At 47.6% G+C, this 23,476-nt stretch overlaps 1 protein-coding gene across 4 annotated transcripts in view; it reads left to right on the top strand.

The window, feature by feature from the left end:
* ACSL1 (acyl-CoA synthetase long chain family member 1) overlaps nt 1-23,476 on the top strand; it is a 54,972-nt gene that overhangs the window by 7,188 nt on the left and 24,308 nt on the right. For 2 of the 4 annotated variants that reach the window (XM_074353689.1, XM_074353686.1), the window contains exons 2-4: nt 12,451-12,683; nt 19,298-19,412; nt 22,242-22,306. In XM_074353689.1, coding sequence (XP_074209790.1) covers nt 12,489-12,683; nt 19,298-19,412; nt 22,242-22,306 — 375 coding nt within the window. In that variant the 5' untranslated portion in view covers nt 12,451-12,488. Of the gene's footprint in view, nt 1-7,511; nt 7,663-10,563; nt 10,651-12,450; nt 12,684-19,297; nt 19,413-22,241; nt 22,307-23,476 lie in introns of those variants that run through there. The other 2 variants (XM_074353688.1, XM_074353687.1) reach the window with 2 other exon arrangements.

The following is a 23,476-nucleotide window of genomic DNA, read 5'->3' as shown; positions in this document are numbered from 1 at the left end:
AGGGCTGGTCTCCAGAATGGGGTACATGTGCCCCGGGTAGGGGTAGACCATCCATTAGGGTGCAGGTGGATGTTTTAGAACTTCTGTAGGTATTTATTTTTAAGCTTTCTTTTAATATTCATATTTGTGTATTTTATAACGTTCAGAAAATATTTGCAGATGCATAGAGTTTATAAATAAGTGCATCTACATATTAGGGATACATTAATCATGATTTTTCATGCATCATCAAAAATTTGGAGAATCAGAAAATCAACTCCTTCTCTGCCATCAGTGTGGCACAATCCCTTCAAATGCCATTTTTAAAAGGAGAATTTGTTAATTAAGGGAGGATAGACACTGCTTTGTGACACTGGGTTGTGATTCATGCCAAGTTGGTATCTGCCTTCAGGAGAATCAGGTTAAATCCAAAGTATGTTTCTCCTTTGGACCCAAAACTTGACAATGTAGAAAGAAGCCTCATTGGGAAAAGCTTTAATTTTTTTCCTGTTTTATTCACTACTGTGCCCCCCAAGGCTAGGGCAGTGCTTGACCTAGAGTGGGCACCCCGTAAATATTTGTGTGTACCTTTTTGCATGACAATTAAAAGTCATGCTGGGTTGGCTACTACAAGCCAACATTTGAGTTGGCTTTCTTTGTTTAAGCCTCTGGTCAGGGGCAGGATGCGTGCCAGCTTTACCCCAGTAAATGAGTTTCCAAAGCTGTGGCCTCGTACAGATGAAGTGGGCCTCAGTAGTGTCACTTGAATGATAGGATGTTTGGGATTTGCTTTTAAATTTTTTTTTTTTTTAAGATGGGTAGAGAGTGAAACAATACTGGCAAAATGTTGTTGACTGTGGAAGCTGAAGCTGGGGTTATGGGTACATGGTGGCTTCTTATACTATCCTATGTACTTTTGAATAGGTTTGGAAGTTTCCATAATAAAAATTGAAACCAAACATAAAGGGAAACCAAAGACCCCAAACTCATGCCACCTGTTCCAAGGAGGGATGGCCAGATGGGACAGTCTCTTTTTTTTCCTTCCTTCTTTTAAACACTGGGTCATTATTCTGTAATGCTCTGCAACCAGTTAGATTTATTTTGTCTTCCTCTTACTGGGACTAATCACCTCTTTTTAATGCTACCTGGACTTCTGGTGTAATTCTAGCTCACCAACTCCTCCCTCCTCATACCATGAGCCAAATCCTGGTTAAGCTTTTCTCTATTTCTCGTATGGCTTCCTGCAGCATCGGTGGGGGCGTCCCCAGAGCCGAAATCTGTAAATGCTCAACAGTGGATTCCCCCAGACTTAGGAGTAGCTGGCCTTGCTCTCTCTCTCTGGATAGAAATGTCTTTCATTCTGTCTTCCACTCACCCGCTGCTCTGTTGGCTGATTTTCTAGTTTATCCATCCCTCTGAAACCTTGATCTATTTTAAGAGGCGTCAGTAACTCTACCCAGTCTTGTGCCCCCTCAGCCTTCTTATCCAGGTCGCTGACATTTGATCGCTGTGACCTGTGGGAGCCACAAGGACTGGGCGTGCTTCTTCTTGTCAGGCGGCCGCCAGGGCTGCTCTCCTGGGAGAGTGGCCGTGCCCTTAACGCAACCCTGCTCACTCCCAGCACAGGCGGGCCCTCGGGTGTTTCCCTGCCCCCCTCCTGCCTCTGCCTGTCCTGCCTGGCCTGTGTCCCTGCCAGGCTCTCTGGGTCGTCCTTCTCCGTGCTCCAGCATGTAATTAGTGCTTTCTCCCTCCTCTGGCTCCTGGAGGCCAGGGCCCTGAACAGTTTGGTTAACTCCTGCAGGTGCGTTAACGCTTGTGGGTTAGGGGGGACCATGAGAGCGGAGAGATGTATTTGCTGGGAGGGCTTTACCCCATCTGTCACTCCGCTGAAAGGACAGGTTGCCTCCCAGAGCCCTTTCTGGAGCAAGTGGGAAGGACCTAAATACAAGAGGAAATGAACTGACCTGACTTAGTTACAGCTTCTTTATCTTGAGAAACTAGGATAAAGAAACAAAAGCAGCAAAGTATAAAGAGTAATAAAACCAGAAAAAAAATACCCATGGAATTGATGGTTTTCAACATGGATTGTTTGATTTGTATGTCCTGAAGTCACCCAGAGTTTCTGGGTGGGTTGGGATCCTGTTACTTTCCCGAATACCAGGACTGTGTGGCCACCTTTTGCTTCTTCTGGCATCGCCTTGGAGATACTCCTTGGTGTTGATGATAGAAAGCAGAAGCTTCCCTCTGTCCCCCCTCTCTTCCCCATCCCCTCTGGGCCACGCGGGCAGCAGGGGGCTGGCTCAAGGTTTTGCAGCTCGCGGGGCACCGCCTGTGTCTGGACAGTGCGCGTGGGTCTAGTGTTCCTTCGTGGCTTTGTTCTGCCTCCTTCCACGGCCACTGCTTAAAGTTACTAGCTTTGAACAAAGCATCTGACAAGACCCCATGACTTCGGTGCCTTCTCTCTCTGCAGTTTCTCAAACGAATGGCCCTCATCCCCAGTCCCGAGGCCTCAGCCGGGGAGCGCTCCTGCCGGCTGGGCCCGGCCCTGGCCGCTGTGGAAGGACAGGGGTCCTCTTCCCTGTTGGCTTGTTCTCCGCTTCTCTCGGGGCAGCCTCTTGCTTCAGGGTTTACTCCGTGGTTCATTGCAGGCCAGGAAGGTGGAGATGCCTCTTCTGGGTTTCTCTCCAGCTAGTGTGACAGGCCCTCCTTGTGTCGCCTGACTGCCCTGGACCGCGCATCCTGTTCTGTAAGACACAGGCCCACGGATGTGGGCAGGACCCCTCCTGTGCCCAAATCAGCTGCAACAACGTGACTGATGGCCCCAGCCGGTAAGCGGGAAGCCTCCCCTACGGGAGCCTCTTCTGCCTCGGTTCTCAGAGAAATGCCAGGCCAGCTTAACCCACAGGCCTCCTGGTCTCCAGGTGCTGGAGCAGAGCCCGCGGCGTCTGCTCTGCCCGGGGCGGCTCCCTTCTCTGCTCTTATCGGGGAAGTTCCCTGCCCGGCCATGACACACACCCAGACATCACTCAGCAGTGGTGAATCTGTGTTTGCAGACCGGTGGAAACATCTTGCTTTTCTTTTGATTTTTTTTTTTTTGAATGGAAACATTTCCTCTTAAATCCACGCCCCTAAAATTTAACCCTGGATCCCACCCAGAGGCTTTTCAGTGACCTGGATATCTGCACTGGGCACGGCCTAACTGTAATTATCATTTTCTCAAGTGGACGTACCTGACAGGTCTCTGCTGAGGAGAGAAGGGAGGAGAGCTGCGTGGCTGTGGGTGTTCTTCTCTCTGGAGAATGCCGGGCAGGTCCTGCTTCGAGCATTCCTTACATCCCAGATGACCGCCCACCCGCCCGGCTTTCTGGGCGTTTCCGAGGGCTCCTCACTCCAGTCCTGCTGGTGTGTTCCAGCCCCTGGGCGGTTTCTCTGGTTTGGAAGATTCTCTTTTCTGTCAGAGAAATCTTAACAGAAGTTAGTGGCCAACCCTAGGGCCAGGCTCTGAGTCAGCCCTTCCTCTGGCATTGGCTGTTCCACTTAAGAAAGGTATTTGCTCTCTTGCCTTCCCCAGTGGCAACCTTGATTTGTTTCAAAAAACCTGCAGTCACATGTCTCAATGGGCATCTAAATGTCTTTGAAGGAGAAGTGAGGACCCTTGCCGTTGGATGACCTTGGGGCAACATCATGCATAAGTGAGAACAGTTTGAGAAACTGGAAACATCGTGGGCAGATGGGCAGGAGAGTGTTTTTCGTAGGCTTTCAGTCAGGGGCTTGCATCTTGTTTGTTTGTTTCTCCCCCACGCCACCTGGAGATGTTGCCTCCTTCCAGCGCCCTGACTCACAGCAGTGGCGTGGGTGCAGAGGGAGATGCTGAAGTTTGGAGAGGCCCTGAATACCCCTCTTTCTCTTAGGAAAACCACTGCTCTATAAATACATGTTCTGGGGGCTTGCAGTGAAGCACTGGTCAGAATCACAGAGGGTCATTCTTGATTCAGGAGATGTTTATGAAGCACGTGTTCTGGGCAGGGTACTTGTTAAGCACTGAGGGTGTCTAGAGACCGACGGGACGGGGCCCTGGCCCCAAAGGAGAGGGAAGCATCTCCATAATGGAAGCGTGCACTCGCCGTAAACAAAAAACTGAGGTGCTGAGGGCCACAGATAGAGGGTTCTTGGAATTCAGAACAAGGACTGACTACTTCTGATTGAGGGGTCCTGTGAAAATTTATTGGTGAAAGTGGCCCCTGGCCTCCTTGGGTAGGACTTGGACACCTTAAAGGAGGGCCAGGAAGGAGAGCTGTTGGTGAGGCGACAGCAGGGAGAGGGGATGTAGTGGGCCTGGAGGCACAGGGAGGACCTTTTGCTGGTCTTTGGGGAGGGCCCCCTGTGGTGCAGGAGGGCAGGAGTTCAGGGGAGGACCGAGGTGGCGTGTGCTGTGACACCTGCCTGCTTGGCCGCGCTGAGGCCAGGGGTTGGCAGGGTCGCCCAGAGGAGTGAGCACAGGGATGGAAGGTTCTTTCACTCACAGACTGGGGGACAGGGCTGGGACCTGCAGCCACCTTCCTGTGTCACCCTCCTCACTTTGTGGCTCCGCCATCATTCTCCCAGACTCAGAAACTCAACTTGCCAGTTCCTTCTCTTTTTTCCATTATATCTACTTAGTTACCAAATCCTAGTGGTTTTTATTTTAAGTGATTAAAAATTCTTTTTTCATTCTGATGAAGTATGCGTAACTTAAAATTTACCATTTGAATCGTTAAGTGTGCAGTTCCGAGGCATTAAGTACGATCTCAGTGTCGTGTAACCATTACCATCTCTAGTTCCAGAATTTCTCATCATCCCTGATAGAAACTCTACCTGTGAAGCAGTCACTCCCCATCCCCCACCCTGGTAGCCTCTAATTTCTGTCTATGAATTTGCCTGTTTTAGGTCCTTTGTATGAGCAGACTCATACAGTATTTGTCCTTTTGTGTCTGGCTTCTTTCACTTAGCATAATGTTTTCACCTATGTTCAACAAGCTTCACCCATGTCGTGGCATGTGTCAGAATCTCCTTCTTTTGTAAAGGCTGAATAGTATTCTGTTGTATGCACAGACCACATTCAGTCTGTCCCTTCATCTGTGGGTGGACATTGGGAGTCACAGCCCAGCTTTTTTAAAGTCCTGTGTGTCCTGGCCTTTTGCCATCCTCTGCATTGTCCCCCACCTTTGTCTGGATTTGAATTACCGCCTGCCTGGGTCACAGCACTTGCCTCTCCAGGGCCATAGCCTTTGTTTGCCCTCAGACCGAGCTCTAGTCCTGTTCTTGTGTGGAGCCGGGCTGGGACATTGAACTTCCTGCCTCACGGTTTCCTGATCTTTGAACTGAGGGTCATAGCTCCGTGCAGTGAGGGCTGTTGTGAGCATTGCATGTGCTCATGGGCATAATTGCTTAGCGCTGTGCCTTCATGAAATCATGGTCTCACACTGATTTCCCTGAACACTTTCCCTTCCCCTCTCCTGCCCGACCTACCCCTGTTGTGTGTTCTGGATTAACTTGCCCCAAATCCTAGAGCTGAGGCGGGAAGTTGCTCCTTGTTGTCCCATTTCTGTCCCCGTAGCCTGAAGTTAGACCTCATTTTCTTAGACACATTGTCCTTTAAGGGAGACCCAGCTCACCCCCCGGCTCCTTCACGCAGCTCTCCCGGAGAGGATGTGAGCGCATCCATCATTTCTTTTGCAGTTACTGCTACCTCGTCCTTCTCTACTTTGTGTACGCATTTTTGTTGTGCAGTTTTCTTTCAAGCCTCATGAGTGGGGTCTGCAGGTTTTCCGTTTGTATCCAGTGTGGATATTAAATCATACATACCCAGTGGAAGATGAGGGTTTCCCCAAACTCTCAGTCCTCATATTAGAGTCTTACCAACAAAGTGCTCTCTCAGTCACTTTATTTTGAACATCAGTTGAGAGGGCACGTTGTCTTGAATCCACCCCTGCCAGTCCAAGTCTTGGGTCCTTGTAAAAATCCACTAACTGAATTTATTTTCTCTAAGGCTAAGAAATTGAACACTGGCTGAGTGAATTACTTCTGGGGGTTGGACTTTACAGAGGCGAGCTTTGGATACTATTGTATAAAGCTTTTAAACATCCATTTAAAAAGTGAGGTTTGTGGTTTAGTTATATGTATATGGACCCATAGGGCAGATTTTTTTAAACTGTCCTAACATTATCCAAATGTGTTCCTGTGACTTGGGAGAATTTCTGCGGTGGTAGCTGCTGATGGGACTTCAAAAAAAGCTTCCACTTAACCAGCTTAAATGGAAGAGGGAAATGTGAAGATACGCCCCAGAAAAATGTCAGTCCTCAAAAAGTGGCTTTGGAGATTTCCAGAGACCCTGTTGGAAGAAGCATGTTCAAAGATTTTGAATAAAATATTAATGAAATGTGAATAGAAAAACAGCAAATATTTCTAAAGTAATGGGTAGTGTTGTGTGACTTAAATATATATGTAGCTCGATGAATATGGAAACTGTTATAAGTAGACATGTGACCATTTCTTCTAATCCCGAAAAGTTTTGTCTGTTCCAGTTGGACCCATTATATTTGGAATCTCTCTATTTGGGGCGTATGTGCTGGTTGTGGCCTGTAGCCGAGAGGGGCAGGTAAGGCCTGGCCCTGATCTTACTCATTAAAACTAGCTTGATCCTTACCTGGGAAGGCAGTGTGTCCCTCTCTTTCTCGGACGACTTTAGAAGAAGGGCAGGGAGGGGTTGAATGTAGAATTAGTCAGCTGGTCTTGACTATTTCAACAAATCCGTTTTCCCAAAACGGAGCATCTCTGCTCCCTTTCTCCTTTTAAAGTCTTCTTGGAAATTGAATTGGTGATGCACAGAATCACTTTGATGAAAAGTAGGTGGGTTTAGGGTTTACTGTGCTTGGCTGGGAAGGAAAGCCCCGAGGCCGTGGATGGGGACAGCTTCCTGTGGGATTACTTGCTCCTTGTGCCTGGGGTCCCGAACGGGCCCAAGTGGTCCTTGTCCTCAGGCCCGGGGTGAGGAGATGACCCCAGGGCGGGGACCTTGGTCAGGAACTCCCGTGTGGGCTGGGCTTGGGACAGCAACCTCTGCTTTCCCTTCCAACTGGTGGACTCTGGCACCTCTGGAGAGCTTCTGTACCTCCCTCTCTCTAGGGAGAGCCTGGCTGCTCTTTTGGTTCCAGAGGGGATGGTTTAAGCAAATCTAGCTTTAGGTAATTTGCCAGCCAGGGTTAAGGAGCACGAATCCAGCGGGTCTGGAGAGGCCCGTTGAAAGAACAGCGCACGGCCTGGCTGCTGCGCTCTTGTTCCTTCCCGAGGCTGAGCTCTGCCCCGCTAGTGCCAGACAAAGAGGGAGCTTTCAGGCCTCTGTAAATAGGCTATTGTACAGGGAGAGGAGGTGGGGCAAGGAATGGCATCATCTTGCCAGCTTGGCCAGCTGCTTTAAGGAGCGATGTCAGGGTTTCTTCATTTGCTGCTGCTTGGGCAAGGGTGCTGTTTATGTGGGTTTGTTTAAGGGCTGCATTCCTGGTGGAGTAGTCTACCAAACCACTATTATTCAGCTGGATGAAAGCTTGAGGAACTTTAGAAGGAGAGAAACATCCAGCTCATCTGTTTTTTGTTTGTTTGTTTATTTTTTGGTTTCTAATGACACGAAGAGAATAAAATGCTAATGTAAGTATCCATTTGCAGAATTGCAGGAGCTGCGTGTGTGTGTGTGTGTGTGTGTGTCCTTAGAGAATGATGCCCTTGTGAGTCACCTCTGGCCCCGAGCCACTTTTTTCCTGGTGCGAAGAGAGTGGTAAGAGGTGAAGCTTTGTGTACGGTGGGCCTTGAACCCCCATGTTCGGAGGCCAGGGTGATGGGATAATGCCAGCAGGTATGTCAGGTATGGAGAGTTAAATGGGTTTCAGACGCCCAGCTCTCATCATCCTGTGAGTACCAGTGCTAAAGGGGCCTGGAGAAGCCTCCTGCCCTCACACTTCCTGACCTGGGGTGTGGCCTGAAGGGGACTTGTGAGCCCCAAGAGCAGAGAAGTACGTGGATATTGTTAGTGGAGAGTCAGGGGCCCAACAGAGGGTAAGAATTGTTCATGTAGAGGAAGAGCTTGAATTGAGAGTCAGGCTGGTGTCTTGGTCTTGGAAGAGACCCTGGGGAAGCCTTATAAGTCTCCATCCTTGGCTTTGTCATCAAATTTTATATTGTGATACTCAGTTAAGACATACGACGTGAAAGCCTTTCCAAACACCACACTTGATGCTAATTGTGTTGTTTAGCTGTTCTTCCCAAAGTTTGGGCAGACGGGTTTGAGAGTTTCTGCCCTCCAACAGTCACGCAGTCTGGTTTCTATTCCCCTGCCCTGTCCGTCTATTTCCACCCAGGTCTAATTAAAGGCATCCTCTGCTCTGGTGCTTTGCGTTGGGTTCCTGCCACATTTCCCCAACCATTGTTATGTTCCCCGTCATCCTGTGGTTGTAGCCTCTAGCTCTGCAGGAAATTCAAAAGACTCAGCTGAGCGAGCTTACCTTCCTTAGGTGTGGGAATAGCCGTGGGGGAGGAGAGCTGGTGGCCGGTAGTCCTGTGTGTTCAAGAAATACTGGCTGCTTAAGCCTTTAAGCCGACTGAATCATGTTCTTAGCAAACAGCAGCATGATTATATGCCTGGGCCATAAATACGTCCTGAGATGATGATACGGAAATTTGCTTTTGAAAGAATTAGAAAAAAATATTCCAACTAGAGCACCATTGCAACAAGAATAAAATCTGTGTGGGTTTTAACCATTCGTTGGCAAGTTCATGTGTCTTGATAGTTCTTAGAGACCTGCTGGGACTGTCTTAAGGCCTCGTGTTGTCTTCACCTACAGCATTTAAAGGCTATTTATTGTGGCTACTTTTCTTTGAATATAGGTCTGCTTCCATTTCTAAATAGCCTAAGTGCCTTTAACTTGATAGCAGTTAAATAGGAGGTAACAGATTTGTAACACTCCCTGTTCACATTTAAGAGTTGTGAATTCACGTGGCTTTAAATGAGGTATTGCCTTTGTTCATTGTGTGGCCTGTGGCTTTCCTATGTACAGCACTGTCCAGTTTGTTTGGTGAAATGGATTTGTAGTTTGTTACCTGGCTGCCAGCTAAGAGGCATGAATTAAACTGCTGTAGCTTATCATTACCATCCACTGAAGATGAGGATTTAGCTGGATTTAAACCCTTAGCTTTACAGATTAGTACCTAATAAAATGTTCTTGCATGAGTGCTACAAAATCAGTAATTTTCTGGGGGTTTTTTTGTAAGTTTTCTTTCCTAGACTTATTTCTAGAGATAGACTTGTTTCTTAGTATAAAGCTGTCTACTTGTAGCTTGGCTACTGCTGATGCTTAAGATTAAAAAAATTAATCACCTGTTTGTGACTGTGTTTGTGGGGGAATGACTGAATATTTCCACATAGGGATATGATTCTTTTTTGAGGGGAGGAAGAAGTAATTAGGTTTATTTATTATTATTTTTTTACTGGAGGTACTGGGGATTGAACCCTGGACCTTGTGCATGCTAAGCATGTGCTCACCACTGAGCTGTACACTCCCCCCGAGATATGATTCTGTTGAACAGCACCTATAAATTCACACGGTCTAGGTTTTATGGAAATGACTTCGGGGACTTCTGGGAGAGAAGAGGGAAGGTCAGGGGTATGTGTGTAATATAATGGTAACTCCCATTCAGACTTGAAATGCTGGTGGGTGATGAAGACAGCCAGAAGATGGAAATGACTGGAGGGAAAGGCAGGTGTGCACATTATATGTATAAGTTTTCTGTGCATTCGTACAGTTGCAATATTGTTTACGAAATCTGACTGCTCGGTGCCAGGAGAACCTGGGCTTGATTTGTCTGCTTACCAAGTCTTGGTGTAAACACCCCTTCCCTTCGCTTCCTCGGAGAGTCCACCCTGATCTCGGGATCTTGATGGTGGTAACATTTACCCACCTTGCTGACAGACAATGCTTGTTTAATTTTGTGTCTTCCCCACTAGCCAGTTAGCCCTTGGAGAGCCTGGACCAGGTCATTGGTACTGTCTTCCCAGCTCCTAGCACAGTGCTCAGCACCCACTAGGTGCTCAGATTTGTTGAATGGCTGGAGTGGCTCAGTTTGAGCTATCAATTCATCTAGAAGAAATCTGCTGTCAGTGTACTACTGACAGTCTGTTCTGTTCTTGGCCTGTCTTGTGTCAGTTCGATATAACCCCCCAACATCTGATCATTCATTTCAGTGGTTTTTAAAAATATGCCCATTGTCTCTTCTTATTGGGAAGCTGAGCAGAAAGAAAACAGTGTCTGTTTTCAGAACTGGCACAAGCAGTGACACTAACTGATGCCTGTCTCTGCCCATGGATGGAGCAGTGGGGTGACTGCTCCCAGCTTCTCATTGGCCCATCCTCCACCGTCTGTTCTCCTGGGATGTCAAGCATGGATTTTGTCTGCGAGTTACCTTTAGCCTAGTGGGCAGCAGCACAGGACTGGGCATGTGACGAATGCCCTGAGAGACCTTGGCAGGCCGGGTAACATCGGCTGAGCCTTTCCACCCCATGCCCCGCCCCTGCTCCCACCCTGCCGCCTGGTCTGTTTCTGCATTTGGGTGTCACCCAGCAGTCAGCTGTTGGTGGCACAGATGGTGAGTGGTTTTGTGAGGGCTGGTGCTTTCTCTCCACAGTTATGACCTGAAGAAATGCGCTTATCTGCTCCTTCTCTCTTGTTATGTAAAACCTTGAAATTTTCTATGTATGTGCGTGTGAGTGTGTGTATATTGTGTGAATATGTGACATGAGATTGCGTTGTGTTGGCTCTTCGAGTACTGATGGCCTGATATTCTGCAACCCTGTTAAAAAAGAAATATATATATACACACACACACATATATACACACACAACAATATAGATTTAAATTTGAAGAGAATTTCTACATTTGAAAAGAGAAGAAAATTATTTTCAGTCTTGGGACCTAGCTATTTAAAAGAACACACAATAAGTAGCTCAAAAATACCGTCCGACTTTATGGTTAAGAGGTTAACACTTGTTGCATTGCTGGGGAATTTTCAAGAAAAGTCTTTCAGATCATTTACTATGGTTTCCTTCCCTGTGTTACCAGACACACTTTAGAGCAGATTTTTTTTTTCTTTTTTGGGGGGGTTGGGGGTAGGTAATTAGGTTCACTGGTTTATTTATTTTTAGAGGAGGTACTGGGGATTGAACCCAGGACCTCATGTATGCTGAGCATGCGCTCTACCACTTGAGCTGTACCCTCCCCCCATTCATTAATTTTTAATTAGAATTGTTCTTATTTGTTATCTGTATTGCACGTTAGTGTTTTATGTTGATGTATCTATAAATCTGTAATATTCAGTTTGAGGCTTTAATATATGTGGAGCTGTCCTTCTGATTTTCTTCTGTGTGTTTTGGCCTTGTAGTTTTGTTCGTAAACTCCTTGTAGTTAGTTAAGTGTCGTTTTTTATTACCTCTGCCTCTTACTGTTCTTCGCACAGGACTAATCACAATATCGGTAGAGGAAGCAGTCGTAATGCCCAGTGTTGACTGAGCACGTGCTGAGGCCTTGCACCCTTCTGAGCTCTTTGTATGAACCCTGTAGTCCTTAAGAAAGCTCTCCGAGATAGGTGCTGTTTTCATTTCCATTTGTGAATGGAGGCACCGAGAGGTCAGGTGGATTAGTCCCAAATCATACAGCTCATACGCTAGGGAGACAGAATCCAGGATCTTAAATACCGTTTATACTTTCCAATACTATGCTGCCATCTCTCTCTAGATAGTTGCTTGATAAGTATCTGTAGATATTTATGTGCACCAGATTATTGTTTATTTTAGCTGTGATAGCTTGAGGAATATAAAAGACACTGTCATATCGGAATAGCCAACTGCAGTTTCCCCTGTGTGGGTATGGCTGCTTTTATGGTACAAAGCATGTGGGGAAGGTGAGAGGCCTTGTGAAGTTCAGTCTGGTCTGTTTCACCAGCCTGGGAGCTTGTGCTGAGCTTTGTGTGAAGAAATGGCCCACAGGTAGTTGGGGCTAGTTTATGCCCCTCTGTTCTTCTCCCCGTCGGCTATGGTAATGAGGGTTTGGTGCATTTGATTATGTGTAAAAGAACAGAGAGAGAAAACTGGGCAAGTAAATGGTAACTTACACCCCTTATTTGAACATTTTTTGGCAAGAATTCTGAGTAAGTGAATCTTTTTAATGTGGTTAATGAAAACCTTACAGAAGATGATAGAAGTGAAGTGAATGCCTAAGATGTTTTTAGAAAAGTGAAATCCTGACAGCCAGGAAAAGACCTGGACAGTCAGACTGTGGCTTTCATGCCTTGATCGGTCAGCCAGCCTTCGAGTTAGGTGGTCGGCCTTGAGGAGTCTGGAGCCGCACCCAGCCGCCCTGGAATAAACATCACATTTTTCTCTCCGACAGACTTCAGCCTAGGACACTGCCAACCCCAGCCCAGGACGATGCAGGCCCATGAGTTGTTCCGATACTTTCGGATGCCAGAGCTGGTTGACTTCCGGCAGTACGTGCGCACCCTTCCCACCAACACGCTCATGGGCTTCGGGGCTTTCGCAGCACTCACCACCTTCTGGTACGCCACGCGGCCCCGGGCCCTGAAGCCGCCATGCGACCTGGCGATGCAGTCGGTGGAGGTGGCGGTAAGTGGAGCCTGGCTGCCCGCGGGGTCCCCTGCCTCCCTCTCCCCGGTTTACGGGCCCCACTGAAGGCGATGACAGTCACAGTCACAATCACAGGCACATATTCGTTTGCGCTTTGTAGACTGAAATGTGCTCACCTAACAGAATTTCAGCAGTGACAAGAAATGGAAAAGGCCAAAATATAGGGCAGAGGGTCTCACAGGGTGGTGCTGGTTGGGTGTCTACACATGTCACACAGGAGAGGCTTGTTCCCGAAATCACATGGGGCTTCTGCGCTGCTCTGGGCTCTGCGCTGTGCCCAGAGGATCCCGAGAGGGGAAAGGACAGGCACGGAGGCCCCACCCTCAGGCCCAGGGTCCCAGTGGAGAAGAGAGGAAGGCTGTCCAGTGTCAGGGAAAGATTTCACCTGTGGTTGTCTGGTACTTGGTTGAAAGGGACTCAGGGGTTTCTGACAGGATGAGGCTAGACCAGGAAGCTGCCAGATGACGTGGCCGCAGAGTTTAGGACAGGTATGAGGAAAGGAGGGCGCCCAGCAGGCCTGTGAGGTCGAGCTGGGTGCCGTGCGTGGTTGTGTCTAACGTGGGCAAAAGAAAGGTCGTGCTCTCATCGTTGTAAAAGTCAAACCAGCGAGTGATGTTCCATAATTAGGGCCTACGGGCTGGGATGATGTGGAAATGTGAAGGTCCTTCCAGAAAAATTCTTGCTCAAGACTCCCTCCCACTCCACCTTCCTTCCCTCTGGAATCTCCTTTTAAGATAAGTCAAAAAGATGAAGCAACCGGGTGTTGACTGGTGCTTTGACCCCTCACCTGCTCTCTGCTTTGTAGTTTCTTGCTTCCCCTACCCAAGTCAGAATTCACTCTCAGTACTTACTACTTGCAAAAGGAGAATGTTGTGAAACTTAGATTCACCTCATTACTGCTTTTAGACTTAGCAGTGAAAGGTTCCCCCTCTCCCCGTCTGGTAGCCACGAGGAGGAGAGTGTGTCCTTCCAGATAAAGCCCTGACCTGCTGAATACCTTTCCGTTATTTATAGGGTTCAGTTCTTTGTTTCGTTTCAGGCAACTCCTTGGATTCATTAATATGAAACTCTTAAAATATGTGAAAGGTATGTCTGTCTATTTCATGCCAAAATGTAAAAATAGAAAGGAAAGGAAAAGTTGGCTTTGTACTTGATTTCTGGCTAGAAGGTAAACTTAGTACTTCACAACAGCTAGTCATGCACCAGTCATGAGTAGAGTTTAATTTTTCTCATGGAGATGTGTGGGGTTTCTGGCATCCTTTCTCTTCTGGCAGAGGACCTGGTGTCTCATAGTAGCACTGCCATCACTGTGGAAAGAATACTGACAAGTGCAGATTTAAGATATTTATAATTTAGCAGCAACTGTTAAAAAAAAAAAAAGCCAGATTCTTACTGTATGAAAAGTTGTGGAGGCACTTGCGCTGTGGTTTTTAAGCTCCAGCTTAGCATAAAGTCGTTGAGCCTTATTAAAATAATGATAAATGTTTTCTGTAAAATAAGTTAAAACTGCGGATAAACCGAAAGAAAATTAAAATCTTGAATTCTGCTTGCCTGATTTTTCTCTTTGCTTACACAAATAGAGTTAGCTCTGATTTTCAGAATTTGTAGGTCTTAGGAAGAGATACAGAATTTGCTTTGTACTCCCAAGAAAGAACCGAAAATATTGAGTTTAAGATTTAACTTTGGCGTTATGACACTCATTAATTACAAAGCTTTTGTAATGCTAGCATCATCATATGGACTTCTGAGCAGAAAGAGGAACTTAATTAATTTCATTAAATATTAATCAAGAGTGTGTATATCTGGTGCTGTTGTAGGGGCCTGATCACCAAAATAAAATATCGTTGCTTTGTTCCTACTTTGAGGACAAGTAAGCACCACTTGCCAGACCCACTCTCACACCCCCTCCCGTTTCACATGTGCAGTTTTTCCTCCCTCCTCTTCCCATAAACTTTACACAGCTGTCAAAATGAGAAGAATCTGCCCTTTTTGGTTTGGCTGCGTCTCATCACTACCCACACTGGCTATTTCCTAGTTACCCTTTTTTTCTTTTTTTCCAAGCAGCAGCACAGAGGTTCTTAGGATAAATTAGAGCTTCTACAATTTGCTTTTATAAATCAGCGTCTTAAAGAGGATATAAATCAGCATGCCACAGACCTGCGCAGGAAGGGTGACACAGACATAAGCTACACAATGGGGCAGAGAAGCTGGAGGTGGCAACGAAATCCCAAAAGCCTCTCATATTTCTGAGCCTGGTTTGATCAGGACCCTACTTAGAGAGCTGTGTCCCTCTGCCTGCAGGTGCAGCTCGCCAGCCTGCAGTCGTGCGTGTCCAGGAAGAGTTCTGTCTTCCACAGCGTCTCTCTGCTGTTGCTGCATAACTTTGAGCGGGGATGAAAGCACGTTTTTGTGTGTATATCTGGGTTTTTAAAAATTTCTTTCACAAGTGATGTGCAAGTTTTCTGGTTTCAGCTGTTCTCAGCCTCTTCTCTGGATTTGAGATCCCTGAGTCCCCCCAGTGAAGGTGATCTTCGCTGGAGTGACTAGAAACCCTTTGTGATTGGGCAGGGCCCAGACCATGGTAGGTGCCGTTTCAGGACGTGGGAGAGCATGTTAGAGCCAGAAGGAACCAGAGAGGCAGGGAGATGTGGCCGAGGCTGGGCCTGGCATCTCTGCTTGGACCAGGAGGCCTCGGGCAGGCTCACCCAGTCTGACCTTCAGATTCCTCATCCAGAGAACAGAGGTGGGGCACCTTCGGCTGCATAGATGCGGGCAGCATCTGCTTGGCCTGCCAGGAGTATTCAGTAAATGTTAGTTTTCTTCTGACCTCCGCATTTTATACTCAAGAGCACAGCTGAGCCCGCAGGGGTGAGTTATATCGTGCAGTTAGTGTGTACATAACGAGGCACTGAGTTCCAGAGTGTCTGAAAATGGATTTGCAGGCAGATGAGTCTGAAGGCTCTACTGGTAATGGAAGGGGAAAAGGGACAGGTGAGGCAGGAAACAGAGTCCGGGTCCCGCACACCGGTTGGAGGGATGGAGAGAATGTATCTGGAGGGGGTGTTTGTGTTGAGGAATGTTAAAGTCTAGGAGTGTTTTCATACTCGTACGTCATTTTGGCACCTTTTCTAAAACTTAACGGGCTTCTTAATAACAAACTATGAAAACCCTTGCTAACTTACTTCTCAAGTAAACTCACAATAGGGGACACTTAACTGTGGTGAGACTTGTCTGCTAGCTTGGGAGTGACTGTGATTTGAATGAGGTGGTAGCAGCATCGGCGCTGGGAGCTGGGCAGCGGCGGGTGAGGGTGGGGTGAGCTGCAAGGTGAGGGGCAGGTGCCCAGAGGACTGGAGGCACTGAGTCTGATCTTTGTGCCAGGACCAGGCCACAGGCGTACTAAGGAGCCACCTTTAGGGATTCAAAAAAAGAAAGGTGATTGTTTTAGAAAAAGAATTTTTTAATTTATTTCTGGCTTCCCTTCAACCAGGAAGAAAAGCTTCAGTTACTCTGGGAATACAGTAAAACAGGTCTGAAAACACAGCTTGATTTTGTACAAATGATGCCCTCTGGCTTCATGAAGCAAGGAATGAACATGTGTACACATATATGATGGAAATATGCGCTGTAATATTTATTGAAGTTTAAAATTAGCCTCCCCCCCCCCGAGCATGGCCCACTCCTGTCAGATGGAAGGTGGCACTTGGTGGCCTTCTGAGCCTCTTGACAAAACCCCTCCTTCACGCCTGAAAGGCCCACTGAGGGTAAGAAACGGGGACTTGTTTCCTTGGATGGTGAGCAACACCTCACCCGGACTAAACTGCAGGCAGGCAGGATGCTCTGGGAAGCTTGTCTGCCGGAGAGTGTGTGTCTGTTGGGGTTTGGATTCTGTGACTCTTAACTCTCTCCGCCTCTGTGGAGGTGGGCAGGAGCTCTTTCCTTCGTGTGGTTGGCTGGCTTCCTCTGGGGGTGAAGTGGACATATGTTTGGCCGCACAGAACCCATTCACTCAGTACTGTTTCAGCCTCCCCACCCCTTAGCAGATCCTCCCATCAGGACAGGAGGGTTCAGGAAGCTGGAAACTGGAGGGCCATCTGGGAGGTGACAGGAAAAACCTCCCGAGGAACACAGGAGAACATTGGAGAACCAGACCCCCAGTTGGCCACCGGCGATCTGGGCCTGTCTCCTCCCAGATGGAGATGAACGGTGCGTGGGCAAGTTTGAAGCTTGCTCCGCTGCATTTTAGACGTGGACTGGGCCGGGAAGGCCTCTCCAGCATCTGTTTTCTCCTCTGCGAAGTGGCTGGTCTGCAGCAGGTGCTCAGTAAATACTCACTTCTTTCCATCTCTCTTGCGCTCAGATGACAGCACGTGGCACCCATCGTAATGGATGCATCTGCCCTGCCATCATTCATTGGGTGTAAAGGATCTCGGGAAGTTGGCTGCTTCAATGGCGAGCATGAATAGTAAACCTGAGGGTTCATGGTTACCCTGTGACATTTATGTCAGCATAATGGAGGAGTCTAGGTCCCTTTAAAATATCCCGTTCATTATCATTAAAAAAATATATATATATGGTTGGGAGCATCACCTATCGGCTGGTCTTTAATAAAGGTTCTAGTGTGCTCTACCGGTGATCTAGTGTTGCTGGGTTGGGGGGCGATGGCCAGAGAGCCTCTCTAGGTCACTGGATGGAAAAGTCGCTTTGTGCCTGTTCATAACAGCTGCAGCTGATGGTGGTCTGGGCAGGTAAGATGCATGTAAAATCTAAGTGTATATTCCATGTGGAGGATATTTCATATGGAGGATATTGGAAAGAGGAAAAAAAAACCAAAACATCATTTTTACCCCCAAGGACTGTGGTTCTACCAACTGCTACTTTCGCTAGAGGTGGATTAGACACTGAGATCTAGCCAAGTCTTCAGCAGTCTCTTTAGAAGTTACTCAGTTCTCCCACCCCACCCCTCCTTGTCTCTTCCTTCCCCTCGTCCCTCCCTCCAACACCTCCCTCCCCCCCCATTTCCTGTTCTCCCCACCCTCCCCCAGTCCTTCTCCTTAGAGGGAGCCATTGACCCTTAGGGCCCGTAGATACCCGTTTTTTTCTAGATCAAGATAAAAGAGACCACAATTTATAAAGCTTGGGCCTCTCTATCCCCGAGAAATCCTCAAGGATGTAGTTATTTGCTTTTACATTTAAATATGGGAGTGATGCAAAATGACTCTCACCATCAAGTGATCCTTTTTTGCAAATATTGGCAAGAGTTCTGGTGTTGGTAACCATCAGTGGATTCCTGTCCTCCTGACCCCCAAGGGGAACTTGAACTTTTATTTCCTGTTCTGCCCATGTGGGGAGACTGACCTCTAGAGGAACCTTAGCTTGTGTAGACTTCGCTGAATATCCTCGTGACCGTGTTTAACTCTAGTGTGTTTGACTCACGATCTTCTATTTTTTTAAACTTGGAAAACTGTATCACCACGTTAAAGAGGAAGCAAAAGACCCGTAATCCTCCCTGACTCACCCTCACTGGCCCATTTCCCGCACATTCCCTGGGGGTTGTCTGCAGAGTGCGCCCTGTTTCTTGAGCAAACCCCCACCCCCACTCCCGATCTTTAGGTTATGTCAGAAGTCCAGAAAGGCCAAATGTAAAGTATTTTTTCATATAAGTAGGTGTTCCCAGAAGTAGCTGTAGGCACTCAAATAACCCAGTAACTCAGTGCCCTGCCTTCAGGATGGCTCAGGCTCGTAGCAGACACGGACATCCGAGCTCCCATTGCTATGCTGTGCAGCCCCTCCCCTTTGTAGGTGTCACTCAGGTTGCTGATACCCAGTGCTTGTGCGTAGCATTTTCATTCAAGAAGAATGGTAACACATACTCACATCAAAAATGATTCTTTATAGGCACACGTGATCATTTCATAGAGCAACAAATTTCAAAACGCAGGTCCACCCGCATTTCCTTCAGCTCCTCTCATGAAATTACAGAGTATGCCTTATAATTAAGTGACAGTGTGACCTTCCACCCAGTGTTTCACCTGTAACTTAAATTGTGCCTTTATTTTTTTTTAACTGGGTTTATTTGGGAACAGCAGAGAGTTACAATTTAGGACATGGAGTCTATGGCAAACCACAAGCAAGCAGTGCTTTTTTTTTAATTTAGGTACTGGACGGTGTGTCATTTCCACTGACCTGACAAAATCGGTCCTCTGTGCTGCCGATGGCTGCTGTCTGAGAATCGTCCCAGCGCGTGGGGGGGTGGAGTGGAGGGGTTTCCAGTCCTCAGACTCTCCATCCTTGTCTGGTGGGGACCAGTGCTTATAGGTCTGCGAGCCTCTTTTCTTTCTCCCTCCGTCGTTTCCTTTTCCCAGGGATGCTGGACGAACACTGGGGCTCAGCCTTGCTTCTCTGCGGCCTGCACTGGTCTCCAGGCGAATGATTTATATTAGGTGCCAGCCCATTGCACCCTTCAGTTCATTCACATGCTCTCTGAGCAGCTACTCCGGGTCCCCGAGGGATTGAGAGCACACACACATTAGGCTTTTTATTTTTGATACTTGCTTCTAACTTGCTGTCTATCTGTCTCTGCTCTTCTGTAGGGTAGTGACGGTGCCCGGAGATCCGCATTTCTGGACAGCGATGAGCCCTTGGTGTATTTCTACGATGATGTCACAACACTATACGAAGGTTTCCAGAGGGGTATACGGGTGTCAAGTAAGCATTTGGCTGAGTTTGTGTGCCTGATGCTGAATGTTCTGCATTCAAAAAGAGGGTTCTTTCTTCAGAAAGCCACATTTGCTCAGTTTTCACCTACTCAGTGTGGGTCCCGGCTCTCTGTCTCCTGTCATAACTTCTCCAGATTGAGGCGCACAGCACGGAAGTCCCTCTGGGTGTCCCCCCAGCAAAGGGGCTTCTGTGGTCAGGTAGTTGTTTAATGGAGTCACACGTCCATTCGCTCAGTGCAGTCTCTGATGTTTCCTGCAGTAGAGAGACCTGTTTAATTGGACCCAATCCAACATTTCTCAACTTCACTTGACCCATATTTTGAAAAATAAACACTGACATTCAAAGCAAGTGATTTTCCGTCAGAGACACCTGCGGTGTGCCAACTCACTGGACTGCACTCCATCCCTGACGGTGGCCCAGGAGACCCCAAGTATCCAACAGCCGCCTGCCTGGCCAGCCCCTCCCTCCCGGGCTCCCTGTGTGTGCCCCTTGGGTCACACTGAGCTCAGCAAAGCCGCCCTGCCTCTGCTCTCTCTGAGCCCCCCGGCTCTGAGCATCTTTTTATCCCTGATCATAAAGCCTCTTCTTTCCCATCCCCATCCAGGGTGGCTGATAGAGTCTCACTAATCTCGTAAAACTCATATTGTGTTTCACCTTTTCTGTAAACCCTTCCTGGTCTGTCGTTTTCATCCCCTCCCTCCAAGTGAGGCGTTTCCTCCTTTTCCCAGCATCCTGTACCTGTTTCTGCAGTCACTCCTCAAGGGTGTCAGGTGTTCCCCCAGCGCCCCATCCTGCCGGCTGGCAGGGCAGCCACCCCTCCCCCACCGCCACCTCCAAGCAGCACACGGCAGGTGCTCCATCACTGTGCCCTCGGCGGAGGGGACCACACCCGCTGCTGCCACAGTCCCTCTTTTTAGTTTAGCCTCTTTGTCTTTTGCTTGTTCCTGACTCCCCTCTAGAAATAGTCTTTGGGACCTGCCGTTTGTTATTAAACCTTTCGGTGGTTAGCATCTGTTCCTGCCACTGGAGGCCGGACCGCACGCTCCCAGTCAGGGACGGCGCTGCCTCCGGCCCCCACGGTGTGTGGCATGTGTATGTGCTCAAGAAGCACCTTTTGTTTCTTCTCAGCCTTCAATCCAGTAAAAATTGGCTTGCTCACTTCAGTGTGTTTGCCCCAGTGTTCCTGTAGCAGATTCATTAAGCCTCTTCACTACAAAGGAAGGCAAACTTAGTTCTATATTATTTAATCTGCGAACTTCTTCAGAGTTAGTGTCAGGGTCAGGGTTTGTCTGTGACAGTAAATATCCACAAGGCAGAGCAGCCTGATGTCAGGCCACATGAAAACATTTATATGCTGTACATGTAACGCAAATACACGAGTGTGTGGATGTATGGGAGCACGTACAGTGTATGTACGCGTATAGATGTCTACGTATTCTTCACCACTGTGCAGAGCACGCGTGTGTATAAATGTATGTATGTTTATCCCATTGTTGGCAGAGGACAGGAGTCATCTGGGAGTATGGGGACTTCTGTTACACTTCTGACTCTCCCCTGATCTTAAGACAAGCCACATAACTTTTTTGTGTCACTTTCTCTGCTTGGAAAATGAAGGTCTTACATGCATGTTTTGGAAAAATTGAAGAAAAAATAAGTTCTTTTCTTAACCTGTACTGATTAAAGGGGTCTGCTTTAGGGAACACTTTTTTCTTCTTTTTTTTCCAGAGGACCTTTTTACTCTAAGCTTTGATTTTCAAGATTAAGCTTTTGCAGGAGAGCAAAGCCCAGCCTCGAGAGCAGGTAGTTAGGAGTTTGTTGAATGATGCAGGAGAAGCCAGCCTAGAGTTCCCTCTTTGAGTGGTTTAGCTTTGTATTACCTGGGGAGCTTTTCAGAAATACTAGGGCCCAGACCCTATCCCTGTCCAGTGAGGTCGAACATTTTGTTGGTGGGGCCTGGGTTTGGTACATTTCTTTAAGTTCCCCAGTTCCCTGAGGGTTCACCAGGGAGTCCTAGAGCGGGAGTCTGCAGACTTTCTGTATAGGGCCGGATGGTAAATACGTTAGGCCTTTTGGGCCAGATGGTCTCCATTACGACTGTTCAACCACAGCCTTAGACACATAAGGGGAGAAGCGGGGCTGTGTTCCAATAAAACCGTATTTACAAAAACAGGCGGCGGCAGGCCTGACTTGGTTTTCTTTCTTTCTGCTGATTTGGTGCCTAGGTTGGAATCAGGACACATCCTGGTATTTCTTGACTTTTGCTTTCACAAATGCCCCTTTATTTTCCCCTCATTTCTTTCCTAATGAGGAAAGAGAAAAATCTCCATTTTTTTCTTTCTTTGAGATCAAGACTTTACCTACATTCTTAGAATTCCAGGTGATTCTTCATACATTTAATCATCAGAATTTGGCCACTTAAAAACTATATTTTCCTTTTCATATTCCGAATTTTGAGGGATACTTCTAAAAACCCATACCGAAATCTCTACCACTCAGCTGCTGACACCTTACTCAACCAATACTTTACCAGTATTGAGGAAGAATTCACAAATTAAGCATCCTTAAAAATTGTATGTGCCTGATCTCCTCTCTTGCCCCATATAAGAAACAAAATAGAAATAGAAAAACGAACACAAACTCAGACCAAAGCCCAGGGAGAAAGCATTTCCATTCTGAGTTCGTTGTTTCACATCTGAGGACCACAGTAGAGTCTCCCTGTTACTTTGTGGAATGAGGTAGGATACAAATTAGAATCTAGGAAGATTTATGCATGGTAAGACCATTTTTTGTTTTTTCATTGTTTTTTTCTCGTTTTAGATAATGGCCCATGTTTAGGCTCTCGGAAACCAGACCAACCCTATGAATGGCTTTCATACAAACAGGTGAGTTTCCTGGCTCTGTGGATGCCTCATGCGAGCCGTGGTGCTTGACTGTGTCAGTTCTTGGGGGCACTGAACATGGGGCTGGAAGGTTTCTCCGGAGAGTGCGTGCTGCCTAGCTCGGGGCTTTAGGACACACGTGTAGCATTTAAACGGAGACATTTCTCACAGACTTGGGGAGTATTTGAACTGGCAGCTCAAAGTATTTTAGAACTGATGTGTGTGCATTGTGGAGTGCAGTGTAGTTTTTAAAATAAAATTCTAGAAATGTGCTTGAAGCAGGTGACTCTTCTCCCAGACCCTCGGGGGACAGGATTACTCCTCTCTGCCTTCAGTGGTACTAGACAAGTTTAGATGCCCCAGTATACAGTAGCCCTCTCATTTTATAGATGAGAGGAACAGGCCTCGGGCAGGGGTGGGACTCACCCAGGTCACAGCTGGTTAGTGGGAGAACCAGGACCAGGAGTGAGGTCCACACTGTCCAGTGTAGGGATCTTCAGAGCATCGTACTGATCTTGGCCAGCGTGGGGCTGGTGTGACCTTTAACCCCAGGGCAGCACAGATGTTCAGGGACAACACCTGTGTTACAGGACAGATGCACAGGACACCATGATTGGGGCATCTTCACTCCTGTCACTTTACGGTCCCAAAGGATCCATGGCCACAACTGTTTAAACAGTAGTGTGTGAACAGGAGGTAGCAGAGCAGGAAGACTTGCTGTTTATTTTTATGTTTATCACAATTACAGCAAATCTCATGCCCCTGCTGCTCCCTGGTCCAAGCAGCCTCCCAGGGACAAGCAGGCGCAGCTGGAAGTGTCGGCTTTGCTGCCTTTTGTTTCCAGCACAGCTGGCCAGGAAACAGTGCTCTGCTCTCAGGGCAGGGCATCCCGTGGCTTCAGGAACACAGAGGGACCGGCCCTGCCGTGGTGGGTGTCTTCTGGGCTGTGCACATGAAGGAGATTGTCATCAGGAGCTCCAAAACCAGCCCCTGGAAAAAACACCTGCTGGTCCTCCCTCATCTGAGGACCAATGAAATGCAAAAGGCAGAGAGACAGAGAGAGACAAGACAACGGCTCAGCATGCCTTGCTTGTGGGAGTAATGAGCTGTGGCTCCGGTGAGCGGAGGGATTTCTCTGTTTTTATTTTGCCTTCCCAGAGCTAAGGAGTAGTT

This window comes from Camelus bactrianus, chromosome 26 (genome assembly GCF_048773025.1).
Source record: "Camelus bactrianus isolate YW-2024 breed Bactrian camel chromosome 26, ASM4877302v1, whole genome shotgun sequence".
Taxonomy (NCBI): domain Eukaryota; kingdom Metazoa; phylum Chordata; class Mammalia; order Artiodactyla; family Camelidae; genus Camelus; species Camelus bactrianus.
The sequence above is the reverse complement of the archived record's forward strand: the minus strand, read 5'-3'. Positions and strand labels throughout refer to the sequence as shown.